At 40.0% G+C, this 14690-nt stretch overlaps 1 protein-coding gene across 10 annotated transcripts in view; it reads right to left on the minus strand.

The window, feature by feature from the left end:
• Positions 1 to 14690, minus strand: part of SMCO2 (single-pass membrane protein with coiled-coil domains 2) — a 76616-nt gene that overhangs the window by 19384 nt on the left and 42542 nt on the right. For 4 of the 10 annotated variants that reach the window (XM_054664417.2, XM_054664418.2, XM_054664421.2 and 1 more), the window contains exon 2: positions 8490 to 8617. In XM_054664417.2, the coding sequence (XP_054520392.2) occupies positions 8490 to 8617 (128 nt within the window). Of the gene's footprint in view, positions 1 to 7671; positions 7822 to 8489; positions 8618 to 10442; positions 10628 to 12637; positions 12782 to 14690 lie in introns of those variants that run through there. The other 6 variants (XM_063786867.1, XM_016923753.4, XM_063786870.1 and 3 more) reach the window with 5 other exon arrangements.

Raw genomic sequence — 14690 nt, forward strand, 5'->3', positions numbered from 1 at the left:
CATTTATAATGATAAAGGGATCAATTCTTCAAAAAGACATAACAGTCCTAACATTCATGCAACTAAAACCAGAGCCTCAAAGTACATGAAGCAAAAACTGATAGCTCTGCAAGAAGAAATAGACATATCTACAGTTACAGTTGGAGATTTCAACACTCCTCTATTGATCATCTATAGAAGTAGAGAGAAAATCCATAAGTACCTGGAAGACTTGGATAACACTATCAACCAACCTGACCTGATTGATATTTGTAGACTACTCTACTCAAACAATAGTAGAATACACATTCTACTATTGTATTGCACACATATCATTTACCAAGATAGACCATATTCAGAGCCATAGAACAAGTCTCAATACATTTAAAAGGAGTTGGCTGGGCACGGTGGTTAACACCAGTAATCCCAGCGCTTTGGGAGGTCAAGAAGGGAGGATTGCTTGAGGCCAGAAGTCCAAGGCTAGCCTGGGCCACATGGTGAAACTTTGTCTCTACAAAAAATACAAAAATTAGCTGGGCCTGGTGGTGTGCACCTGCAGTCCCAACTACTAGGGAAGCAGAGGTGGAAGGATTGCTTGAGCCTGGGAGGTTGAGCAGTGAGCTGTGATTGTGCCACTGCACTCCAGCCTGGGCAACAGAGCGAGACCTTGTCTCAAAAAAGAAAAAAATTAAAAGGAGTCAAGTAACATAAAATTTGTTCTTTGGTCACAACGGACTTAACTGAGAAGTCAGTAAGAGAACGGTATCTGGAAGATCTCTACATACCTGGAAACTAAAACATACTTTAAATAATCCATGGGTTGGCCGGGTGTGGTGGCTCATGCCTGTAATCCAAGCACTTTGGTAGGCCAATGTGGGCAGATCACCTGAGGTCAGGAGTTCAAGACCAGCCTGGCCAACGTGCTGGAACCCTGCCTCTACCAAAAATATAAAAATTAGCCAGGCATGGTGGCGAATGCCTGTAATCCCAGCTGCTCGAGAGGCTGAGCAGGAGAAATGCTTGAACCCGGGAGGCAGAGGCTGCAGTGAGCCAAGATCATGCTATTGCACTCCAGCTTGGGCTGATGGAGATGAAGCGAGACTCCATCTCAAAATATAAAACATTAAAATATATTTACATATATAAAAATAATCCATGGGTCAAAGGAGAGATCAAAAGGGACATTAGAATGTATTCTGAGCTGATTGAAAATGAAAACACAATATATAAAAATCAGTTTGATGCAGTGGAAACAGTGCTTACGGGGAAGTGCAGAGCACTAACTGATCATTATAATAGAAAAAGACAAGAGATCTCAAATCAATGACCCAAAGTTCACCTCATGAAATTAGAAAGAGGATAGCAACATAAGCCTAAAGTCAGCAGAAGAAAGGACATAATAATAATAAAAAAAAGCAGAATCAAATGAAAATTTTCAAAAAGCCAGAAAAACAATAGCAAAAAACCCAATGAAATCAAAAGCTGGGTCTTTTAGCAAATGAAAAAATGTATAGATCTCTATCCAGACTGATGCAACAAAAAGAAAAGAAGACACAAATATTCAATTTCAGGAATAAGTGAGGGGACATCAATACAGATGCTAAAGACATCATATAATAAGGGAATGTTACGGATAACTTTATGTCAATATCTTTGACAACTTTGATAAAATGGGCACATGGTTTGAAAGGTACAATCAACTTAATATCTTTAGCAATATATCCTGAATAGCCCTATTACATCTATTAAAGAAATTAATAGATACAAAATAAAATTCATAAATTAAATTTTTAATTAAAAACCTTACCACAAAGAAATTTCCAGGCAATACAGCTTCCCTGGTGAATCCAATCCCACATTTAAGGAAGAAATTATACCACTTCTACACAAACTTAGCCAGAAAACCAAACAGGTCCGGGGAAAATCTTAATGGTTTTCTACATGGCAAGTGTTATTCTGATATTAAAACTAGACATTACAAGAAAAGAAAATTGTAGGGCAATACCCCTCCAGGAGGAACTCTCCATTAGAGGGAAAAGGTAAGAGATCCCTAGTGGTCCACATTCAACTTCTGCAATCCTAGACACAGGAGAGTTCCTCGGCCTTTGCAGGCCCTGGGACCAGTATAGGGAGCTGTCTGGAGTCCATGTGATAACTGTTTCAGACAAAGTTTGTCAGGGGTCTTACACACCCACTGAGACCAAAGCAACTGCAGCACGGCACCATTTTGAGAGCCCAGCAGCCACAGACTACCTCCTGCCCTGGGGCCCAATAGCCCCTGCATTTCCACATCCCTGAAGCCCTGCCAACATCCCTCTACGTGCACCCAGAGCTGCAGTATCACCATGCCAACTGAATCCAGCATGCACTCAGGTCCCCAGCACTCTAGCTCAAGCAGTGTATTACACCCAGGGAACAGGGTAAGGAAGGCTGCCCCAAGGACAAAGGGAGCCAAAGTTTGGGCTTCCCAGAGCAAGGAGTCTCTGCCACTGACAGTGTGTTAGTCTGTTCTTGCATTGCTATAAAGAAATACCTGAGACCAGGTAATTTATAAAGAAAAGAGGTATATTTTGGCCTATGGTTCTGTAAGCTGTACAGGTATGGCACCAATATCTGCTTGGCTCCAGGTAAGGGCCTCAGGAAGCTTACAATCATGGTGGAAGATGAAGGGTAGCCAGCGTATCACATGGTGAGAGCAGGAGCAAGAGAGAGGTGGGGGGGAGAGGTGCCACATTCTTTTAAACAACCAGATCTCATGTCAACTCGGATCAAGAACTCACTCATTATCCTGAGGACAGCACCAAGCCATTCATGAGGGATCTGCCCCTGTGACTTAGACACCTCCCACTAGGCCCACCTCCAACATAGGAGATCACATTTCAAAATGAGATTGGGTGGGGACAGACATCCAAACCATATGAGTGCCAAGTTGACAAGGGGTTGACTTGTGATAGTTAATACTAGATGTCAACTTGACTGGATTAAGGGATGCTTAGATGGCTGGGAAGTCCACTCCACTAGCCACTACTGGCACCTGTGCATGCCACCCAGGGGCCTGAGGAGCCATTGTTCCTGGGTGTGTCTGTGAGGGTGTTGCCGGAGGAGATTGACATTTGAGTCAGTGGACTGGGAGAGGAAGACCCACCCTCAGTGTGGGTGGACACCATCCAATCGGCTGCCAGCACAGCTGGAACAAGGCAGGCAGAAAAGGGGAAGAAGCAGCTTGTTTTCTGAGTCTGCTCACTCTCTCTCTCTTCCTGTGCCATGCTGGACACTTGCTTCCTCTCCTTTTGCCCTTGGATATCAGCCTCCAGGTTCTTTGGCCTTTGGATTGTGGGACTTGCACCAGTTGCTTTCCAGGGGCTCTTGGGCCTGCAGCCACAGACTGAGGGCTATGCTGTTGGCTTCCCTGGTTTTGAGGCTTTTGGACTTGGACTGAGCCATGCTACTGGCTTCTCTCTTTCCCCAGCTTCCAGACAGCGTATCGTGGGACTTCACCATGTGTATTAGTCTGTTCTCATGCTGCTAGTAAAGACATATGTGAGACTGCGTAATTTATGAAGGAAAGACTTTTTAATGGACTCACAGTCCCACATGGCTGGGGAAGCCTCACAATCATGGTGGAAGATGAAGGAAGAGCAAAGGGACGTCTTACATGGTGGCAGGCAAGAGAGGGCTTGTGTAGGGGAACTCCCTTTTATAAAATGATCAGATCTTGTGAACTTATTCACTATCACAAGAAAAGCACAGGAAATACCCGCTCCCATGATTCAATTACCTCCCACTGGGTCCCTCCCACAACACACGGGAATTATGGAAGCTGCAATTCAAGATGAGATTTGGGCGGGGACACAGCCAAACCATATCACCATGTCATCATATGAGCCAGTTCTCCCTAATAAACTAATGCAGCTATAGCTATGGATATATCCTATTGGTGCTGTCTCTTTAGAGAACCCTGACAAATACAGACAGCAACACTGGAGCCTCCAGCAGCAGGGCTGCCTTGCAGCTGCACACACCTTCAGGAGGCCTGGGGACTGGCCCACCTGAGCACCATCCTGGGGCCAGATGACAGGTCCACCCACTAGCCACTACTGGCACCTGTGCATACCACCCAGGGGCCTGAGGAGCAGCCTACCCCACCCACTGCCATCACTGTTGGCACCAGAGCACACTATCCAGGGGCCCAGATATCAGCCAACCAGGCCTGCCTCTGCCAGCCCATGCACACCATCAGGGGACCTGATGACAGGCCCATCCCACTTATCAGCACCACTGCTGGTATTCTATTGCTGCACTGCCTAGGGGCCTGGGGACTGACTTGCCCCACCCATAGCCACTGACACCCACATACACTATCAAGGGGCCTGACAACAGTCCTGTTCAACCCACCCCTACTGCTGCCTGAGCATGCTATCCAGGAGCCTGGTAATCAACTCACTCTGCCTGCCATTATTGGCAGTCATTCATGCCATCTGAGGGCCTGAGGACAGGTCCACCCTGCCACTGCCACCATCAATAGCACTGGGGACTTGTGTGCATCATTGAGGAGTTTGAGGACAGGCCCGCCCCCCATGTTGCCAGCACCAGTGCCTGCCACACATCATTTGGGAACCTCAGGATCAACCTGCCCTGCCTATCATGGCTGGTACCAACACTTGCCTTCTGTGGGCCTGAGGATGGGCCCTGCCCACTGCCACTGCCTATGTACATTGTTCAAGGGCCTGGTGATAGGCCCACCCTTCCTGCTGCCTGCACCTATGTGTGTTTCCTGGGGGCTTAGGGACCAGCCTGCCCAGCCTACAGCTGCCACCATCACTGGTATCTACCCATGCATGACTCTTAGGGACCTGAGGACTGGCCCCCCCAGCTCACTGCCATCACTGCTGGCAATGTGCACATGCTGCCTGGGAATCCAAGGATTGGCCTGCTGCTACTATTGCCACTGTCAGTGCCACACACAGTGCCCAGGGACATGAGGACCCACCTTCTCAGCCACTGCTGCCACTGTCAGCAATCAAGCAAGCTGCCTAGAAGCCAAAGATCTGGCCCACCCAGACTAACCACCACTGGTGCATGCATATGCTGCATGGGGACCTGAGGACAGGCACTCCCACCCTGCTGCCACCACCACTAGCACTTGAGGACCAATCTGCCTAGGGTAACTGTCCCCAGTAAAGTTTGCCACAGCCTCCACAAATAAGCACAGCCTAAGCCACTGACGAACTTACAGATACCACTGACGCTGATTACAACCAAAGAAATCATGTAGAGACTACACTAGTATGCCCACCCACCAATAATCAAAGCCAAAGCACCCTACCCAACTAACACTATAAATACAGCTTTAGGAAAACCTAATCTTTCCCTATGAAAGCCAATGCATAAAATTGGAAGAAGTGACTATTACACCAGATGTATAGATATCAATGTAAGAACCAAAGAAACATGAAAAAGGAAGGAAACATGACATCTCCAAAGGAGTGCAATAATTCTCCAGTAACATCCCAATGAAAAGGGAATCTATGAAATGCCTGAAAAAGAATTCAAAGTATTGATACTAAAGAAAATCAGTGAGATATAAGAGAACACAGGTAAGCAATACAAAGAAGTCAAGAAAACAATTCATAATCTGAGTCAAACAAATTCTGAGACTGAAGAATTCAATGAATGAAATAAAAATATAATAAAGAGCTTAAATAATAGACTAGATCAAGCAGAAGAAAACATTTCTAAACTTTGAAGACAAGTGTTTTGAAATAACCCAATCAGCCAAAAAAAAAAAAAAAAAAAAAAGAATGAAAAAGAATGAAGAAAGCCCTACCTGACATTTGGGACACCATAAGGAAACAAAATATTTGGATATTAGGAGTTCCAGATAGAGAATAAGTGGGCAAAGGCATTAAAAATAATTTAATGAAATAATAGCTAAAAACTTCCAAAGTCTTGCAAGAGATAGACATTCAAATACAGAAAACACAAAGAACCCCAAATAGATTTGTATCAAAAAAGTCTTCTCCAAGGCTCATGACAGGCAAACTGTCAAAATCAAAGACAAAGAGAGAATTCTAAAAACAGCAAAAGAAAAGTGTCAAGTCACATATAAGGGAATCCCCATCAGACTAACAGCAGGTTTCTCAGCAGAAATCTTATAGGCAAGGAGAGAATGGGATGATATATTCAAAGTGCTGAGAGGAAAAAAAAAACAAAACTGACAGCCAAGAATACTATACCCAGCAAAACTATCTTTCAAAAAATGAAAGAGAAATAAAGTTGTTCCCAGACCAGGAAAAAGTGAGATAATTCATCACCACAAGAAATGCTTAAAGAAATCCTACATCTGGAAGTGAAAGAACAAAATCTACAAACATGAAAACTCACAAAAGTACCAAATTCACTGATAGAATAGATATACAAATGAGAAAGAGACAAAAGTCAAACATTACCACTACAGAAAACCATCAAACTGCAATTATAAACAATAAGAGAGAAAGAAATAAGGATATACAAAACAACCAGAAAACAATTAACAAAATGACAGGAATAAGTCCTTACTTATCAATAATAACCTTGAATATAAATGGATTACATTACCCATTTAAAAGATATAGAGTGGTTGAATTGATTTTTTAAATGACCCAATTATATGCTGCCTAAAAGAAACTCACTTCGCTGTAAAGACACATGTAGACTGAAAGTGAAGAAATTGAAAAAATATTTCATGCAAATAGAAATCAAAAGCAAGCAGGAGTGGCTATACTTAGAACAGACTTTAAGTCAAAAACTATAAAAAAAGACAAAGGAGGGTATTATATAATGACAAAAGGATCAATTTAACAAGAGGATATAACAATTCTAAATATATATGCATCCAACACTGGAGCACCCAGATATATAAAGCAAATATTACTAGATCTAAAGGGAGAGACAGACTTCAGTACAATAACAGTTGGGGACTTTAATGTCAGACTCACAGCATTGGACATATCATCTAGCCAAAAAATTAACAAAGAAACATTGGATTTAAACTGCACTTTGGACTAAATGGATCTAACAGACATTTACAGAACATTTAATGCAACAGCTGCAGAATACACCTTCTTCTCATCAGCACAAGGAACATTCTCTGGGATAGACCATATGTTAGGCCACAATACGAGTCTTAACAAATTTTAAAACATTGCAATCATATCAAGTATCTTCTCAGATTACACTGGAATAAAACTAGAAATCAATACCAAGAGGAACTTTGGAAAATATAGAAATGTATGGAAATTAAACAACATGCTCCTGAATGACCATTGGGTCAAGGAAGAAATTAGGGAAGAAATTAAAATTGCTTGAGACAAATGAAAACAAACAACCTACCACAATTTATCAGAGACATCAAAAGCCTGACAAAGAGGTAAGTTTACAGCAATAAACACCCACATCAAAAAAGTAGAAAGATTTCAAATAAACAATCCAACAATGTACCACAAGGAACTAGAAAAGCAAGAACAAACCAACCCATAAATAACAACCCAGCAACCCAATTTTTTAAATGATCAAAAGATAAACAGATATTTCATCCAAGAAAGTATACCTATGGCCTAAAGACTTTATCATCTTAAGCCCAAAGTTTCTTAAATTTTTAAAGCTATGAAACTTTCTGCTATTTTATGACCAACCCCAACACCCTACAATTACCTCTTCACTGTGTTTTCTGTTACATTTATTTTTTTAATAATATTGTCAATTTTCTCCACTCCGTCTATGTAATCAGCTCCAAGTTCTTTCACCTGGAGACCTATCTTTGTGTTCCAGTAGTTTAGCTTGAGGAACATGCCCTTCAGACATCTGCGGAAATATTATGGTGATCATTTTCAAAGCAGAAAATGGGAAACAATTCACATAGCCTGAAATGCTCTTCCTTTGAATAGCAAGTTGATCTGTTTAGTCTTCCTTGTCACCAAAATGGGCCAGGTGGGCACACAAGCCTCAAGAAAAGAAGTTTGGGTATTTATTTGATATCCACTTTAACAGATCTTTAAAGACTCTATAAAACAAAGCATATTTTATGTTTAATAAAAAAAGATATATTTTTAATTTCACTGTGTGGAATGAATATTAAATATTGATATTAAGATAGTGGTTACATCATTCTGGGGGAGGAGAGGTATACAATAGGGAAAAGATCCACAAGGGCTTAACAACATACTCTTAATGATAATTATGGTTTTCCTATCTAGAAAATTATCTGAGAAGGTTTAAATATATGTTAATTTCAGGCCTCAAAGAAGAGTTTGCTCTTTCTTTTTTCCCATGCTCTGTCTACATCCCTAAAATGTCCTTACACCACATTATTGCTAGATCATGTAGGTAGTTACCTATGCACAGGACTGCTTTATGGTTCAAGACATGTATGGATTTTAAATCTTCCAGACTTTCCCTAAGTTATCTGCTTAAATTCTATTTTCCCCTCCACACATTATTAAATGCTCTGTCTTGCATGTGTCAAGACTTACAGTTCAAGGAGGTTCTTCTTTGAAAACTGCAGAGATGTAGACGCTTGAGGGTCCTCATCAACATCTGTTTCTTGCTTATCCTGTTTACTCAGGTCCTGGTCATGCTCAGCCTCTAGCTCCAACATACCCTGGTAAAGATGATGATGGAAGCAAAGCAGAACAAAAGGTTACTACAAGATGTGGTGGTTCTTCCAGCCCTACCCAATCCCCCTTTGCTGGGGTCAAGCACATAGTCCTCTCTGAGACTGGAGCTTTCTGATGCATCTGTAAGCTAAGCAGACATGCCCTTCTGCTCTGCCTACAGAGGAAGGCTGAGGCAGGGGCATGGAGAGAATCAGTGTCCACATGGAGAGCTCTTTTCAGTCCTGATGAGTAATCGAATTCCATCTGACCATGGACTCCAAAACTCCACTCAAATTAGATGACTGTTCTGGTCTCTTAAAAAAAATCAATGTCATAAAAAAGAAAAGGTGGCAGGACTATTCTATATTAAGAGAGTCTAAAGAGATATGAAAACCAAACATATTGCATAGATCTTTTTGGGATGCTGGTTTAAAAAATATGGCTGTAAAAGACATTTGGGGGACAATTAAAGAAATTAGAATATTGAGAGAATTGAGATTATTATATTAATGCTAATTTTCCCAGATGTGATAACAGTATTTTGTAGGAGAAAGTTTTATTTTTAGAGACGCTTTCTGAAGTAAACAGGAATGAGATATCATGCTGTCTTTGACCTACTTTTAAGTGGTTCAGAAAGTTTCATCTATTTATATACACAAAGATAAAGCCAATGTGACAAATGTGAAAGATTTTTAAATACAGGTGTAGGAATATGGTTAATCATTGCATAATTCTAAGTTGACCTTTTAAATTGTTTCATATCAAAAAGAGTTTGGGGAAAAACGCCTACTCTATGAGTTTGATCAATACAATTTACTTTTTTGTTTCTGTATTCTTTGCCTTGTTCTAGAAAAGCATCCAAGACATGTTCTGCTATTTCAAGTCTCTGCATGCAAAAATCGACAATGATTTATCCTTGAACACTTCTTTAGTAACTATTTATGAAATATTTCTTCTGTCCTTTGAAGAAGTTTGATCTGAATTTCCTGTGTTTCACATAACTATTTTTAAACTGGAAGGAGAAAAGTTTGGAGGAGGGAGAATAGATCAGTTTCTTTTTTAAATGTCTGTGTAAACTACCGGCCAAGTCAATAGAAATAACTAACATTCATGTAACTCTTTACAAATTAGTTTCATGTGCATTATTTATTTTCATTCTCACATGGCCATTTGTATTTAGTGACTTGCCCAAGGTTATAGAGTATAGAGAGTTAAGTGGTGGTCCCAAACAAGGAATGCCTATGTCCTAATACAGAACTAGGACTCCATGCATATTATCTTATTTGGAAAAAGAGTCTTTGCAGATGAAACTAAGAATCTTGATATAAGATCTTCTCAGATTACTTGAATGGGTTCCTAAATCCAATGACAAACATCCTAATGAGAGACAGAGGAGGAGAAGACAGACAAAGAGAAGACCATGTGAGGATGAAGACAAGAGACCAGGAGTTATGTAGCTACAAGCCACTGAAGGCCTGGAGTCCCAGAAGCCTGAAGAAGGATTCTCTCCTGGAGGCTGCATTAGGGGTGAATAGCTGAATTCTATTGGAAGATAATCTGTGAGGAGGGGGTATGGTCATATGGTGATTTGGTCATACGGTGATTTGCTCGAAGGTGAGAAATGTCACAGTTATTTCATAAATTCCCGAGGACAAAAATAACATATAATTCACTTTTTTTTCTTTTTTGTTCGCATGGGAAGGCTAGTAAGTCCTTCATGTGGTAACAGCAGCATCCAGTGGGAACAATGCCATATCCCCTGCCTCCCTCCTGATTTCAAGCTTTGAAGTTCTGCACCAATTAGAAGAAAACCCTCAGATATTTTCTTACCAGTTTGAGATATGTGGCATGAAGTTCTTCTCTTCAACCTACTGTGTCATTTAAGTGTCTCTCTTACCCATTTTTCAGTGTCTACCTTGTGAAGGAAGTCAGTTTGAGGGTTTTCGGAGGACATGTCATCCTCATCATCCGATCTGTCTAAGATGTGGTCCACTTTGATAATTTCCTTTAGCAAACTGCAAGCCACACAATCCAAACAGAGGCTGTTATTATGCCTTTGGGCCAGAGCTTGGGCCTGCCCTACTCCTTTCTAAAGGGAGAACACTGAGATCTTCCCCAGCCCCAGGGAGCATCTGCTATCCTTGTACTGAGTTCTTTCTGTGTGAATAACACCTCACACAGTATATCTCACAAGTAGAAATAGAGGGGCTGGATAAATAATAATTGGCTGAATCCATAAATTAACAGTGAGATTCCAAATTCCAGAGTAATTGCAGTTCTGTGCATATGTATGTATAAATGAGTGTGCACAATCAACAAATAAGTAAATTAATATCCTGTTTTAAAAAGTGGAGTTTAAAAACCTTATGTGGTTTAAATGGGCAGAGAGGAGTAGGTCTACAGTGCCCTCTTGATCTCCACCCCCCCAGCTGTCCTCCTCACAATGTTTACTAGCTTCTTTATTTTCAACAGAGATGCTATGCATAAATAAGCAGAGATGTTTATGTATGCATGTATGCGTGTATATATTATATATATTATACAGAATAGATCCTTTAAAATATATGGGAGGATATTTATACACTCCATTCTGTGTATACATCAAAGCACTTTGAATTTCTTATTTAATAACCTATTTTGGAGTCCATTTCATATTAGCACATACAGAGCTGCTTCGTTTTTAAAATGGCAATATGGTATTCCATTGTGGGGCTGTAAAATAATTTTCCAATCAGTTTTTTTATTAACAGATAGGTAGAATGTTTCCAATCATTTGCTATCACAAACAATGCTGGAATGAATATCCTTACACAGCTATATGTGGTTGTTGTGTATGTGTACAGCATATCTACTGGAAAACCCAAAAAGTAGAACTTCTAGGTCAATAGATATGTATATTCTAAATTTTGATAGATTTTTAGCAAAGTATGCTTTAAAGAGGTTGAATCAATTTTCACTCTGAGCAAAAATGTGCCTGTTTCCCACTCCTTGTCTAAATCCATGTCCTATTAAAGTTTTTGATCCTTGCCAACTTGGTATGTTTAAACTGGTATCTCATTTAGTGTTAGTCTCATTTTATGTGTGAGGTTGAGTATTTTGCCTATGTGTATAAAACTCATTTGTATTTCCTTTTCTAAAACAAGTGTGTTGATAGTCTTTGCCCATTCCCTACCACACTTTAATATTTTGCTTAATTAATTAGTACCACCCTTATTAATATTTTGCTGGAGAGAGCCTATATGTTCCCTCTCATATGCTTTTGAATGGGTCACAATAAATGTGTGATATGTGTCTATAAAAGTAGTTCCAAGTCTATGGGATTTGAACCTAGAGGGTGGAGGTGTTGTCAGGGTTGAGGGGGTATTGAGTCACTTCACATCTAATCTGCTTAGAAAGGGATCCTGGAATCTATACAGATTTAGATAGAATGAATAAATATTGCTTATATGAAAAAACTTATATGAAAAACTGCCCAAAGTTTACAAATGCGTATGCTACTATCTTCAATAAATTATAAATGCATTTAAGAACATCTTTGATATCATAATAGCTTTCTTGCCATATGAGGGATTCTTGGAAAATCTTTTACCTTAAAAATGTTTTCCTAGTTAAAAAGGTGTTGATCATAGCTAAACTAGTATGCATTTTAAACACGTACTAGCAAATGTATATATGTGTTTATACCACTGTTTGTACTCCCTCTATGCCAGAAAGTATTTTAAATGGCTTAGATCTTTAGCAAGTGAAGATAATGAAGCCATAAAACAATCCACATATTTTCCCAAATTGAGATTACTTTTTTAAATGGGTATCTGTATCTGCTCAGTTTATGATGGTGGGCCCCTTTAGCTTCTCATAAGGCCTACTACAGTAAATATTCATGAGATTAAAATTAGATAAATTATAGCAAAGACTGTCAACCTAGACTCTGAACCTGGAAATCTCATCATTTGCATACCGCTGGCCCAAGAATGTCTGCATTTGGGACCCTAGAAATTGCTTCTGCAAGCTCAGTTCTGACTTACTCCTGCATTGCACCTTTAGTCACATTGAGCTTTTGGAAAAAGCCATTGTTTTTCTTAGTCAGCTGTTGTTCCTGGCAGTCCATCTTCATCTGCAGAGACATTTCGTTATTTAGGTTTGTGGGCGTGAGAGCCATTTCTTTGGCACTGTAAGGACAATAATGACAACAAGAGGGATTTTATGGCAGAAATGGCAACCACATCCTCTTCGCTGACACCAGACTAACTTATTCCTCAGGGCATTTGGCTTTAATTCCTCCCCTTTCAAACTGGCTGTTCATCGTAAAGGACCCCAAAACAAACTCTTAGATTTCTCTTCTCAAGTATATATGAGAAAGACCTGTGTGGCTGTCTCCAAGGACACACCTCTTGGCTGGTAAATGTGCGTTTTGAATGCTCGAAGGAGAATACTACAGAGGAATATATAATAACCAGCCCGGAAGAATGGGAACTTTCATTTTTTTAATCTCTTTCTGATTATATAATAATATGCATATTGTAAAAAGTAAAAAGGGCAAAAGAAAAAAGTAAAATCATTGGTACTTCAGAGATAACCAGAGTTAACCCCAGAGATATCCAGACTTAACCACTGTTAATATTTTAGTACATGTTATTTCTGCTTCTAGATTTGGTGTTTGTTTTATTCTTTTCCCATTGTTGACAACTAGGTTATTTCTAATTGCTTAGTAGTATAAATAATGCAATAATGATTATCTTTGTTTAGTAATTTTCAGTGCATGTCTAATTAGTTAAATACTTCCTTAGAGGTGGAATTACTGGTTCAAAGGAGTTTGACCAGATTTTTAAGGATTTAGACAAATATTTCCAAATTGCTTTCCTAAAGGTTTAACTAATATACACTGGCATCAGCTGTGTGTAAGAACAGGAACCTTCATTCCAGTCTGATAGGCGAGTGTTCGCTGGACAGCAGAGGAGTGAATTGTTGGAGTACTTAAGTAGTGTGAAAAATAACGGAAAGGAAACAGGAAAGAAGGTAGAGACGTGTGAGATAGGCTCATAGAAAAAGCTATAGGGAAAGGATAGATACAAAACATAACTCCTAGTTATAGGCAGAAATCAGGAGGGTGTGTCCAGGCTAAACAGGAAGAAACCTTCTCTTCTGTATATTCAAGTGAGTGATAGCAGTAGATTGGCCTAGAACTAGAGGGTAGCCTGGCTCCCAGCACCCTGAGGGACAAGAGGGGATGACAGACTCATGGGAAGAGAAGGCATTTTTCTGCAAGGGTGATTTATGGCAGGGACTAGCAACAGGGAGGAAGAATCAGGGAGAAGGGAGGCCCTGGGAATCACAGAGATGTTAAAACCATTTGCACAGACAAGGGCTTGGTCGATCATTCTGTGGCAGAATTGAGCTTTGTTCTTGACTTGTGTGGTATAAAAGGGGCCCCTGTGAAAGAGAAGCATCAGGAAAGAACTAGAACCTTTGATGTGTGATGGCACCATCCTTTTTAACTTTGAATGTGGCAAAAAATAAACCTTTGATTTCCCTCAGGAAGGTCACTATTGCCTGCCAATTTCATCACAGCCCCTATCTGGACAGTTTTGTCCATTTCCTGAGGGTGTTAAGCATTACAAAGGCAATTCCAAGCTCTGAAAGGTGAACAGACACTGAGATTTGCCTTGTTTACTGTTTTTATGGTCCAAAAAATAGAATACCATAAAAATAATAAAATTTCCTTATTCTGATAATTCTCTATCATCTCAATGTCTCCCCCAAGAGTGATTTCAAAGAAAACATCGTCTGTCAATTCAGGCACCTACCCAAATTCTTCCTCCACACATTCTCCCACATTTTACATAACAATTAGAATCCTAACAATGGCTTATGTCTGTGCAGCCGCTAACAGATTACAAAGTACCTTTCACATATTTTCTCATTCAGTTCTCACAACAACATGGTACAGAGGGTATTATCCCCATTTTATATGTGTATTAACGGAGCCTATGGGAGATGATGTGATTTACTTAGAGTCAGATATAAGAAGTAAAGCCAGGACTCAGAGCTTCCATGTCCTCACAGCTACTGATAAAAAGA

This window comes from Pan troglodytes, chromosome 10 (assembly GCF_028858775.2).
Source record: "Pan troglodytes isolate AG18354 chromosome 10, NHGRI_mPanTro3-v2.0_pri, whole genome shotgun sequence".
In the NCBI taxonomy this organism is placed as follows: Eukaryota; Metazoa; Chordata; class Mammalia; order Primates; family Hominidae; genus Pan; species Pan troglodytes.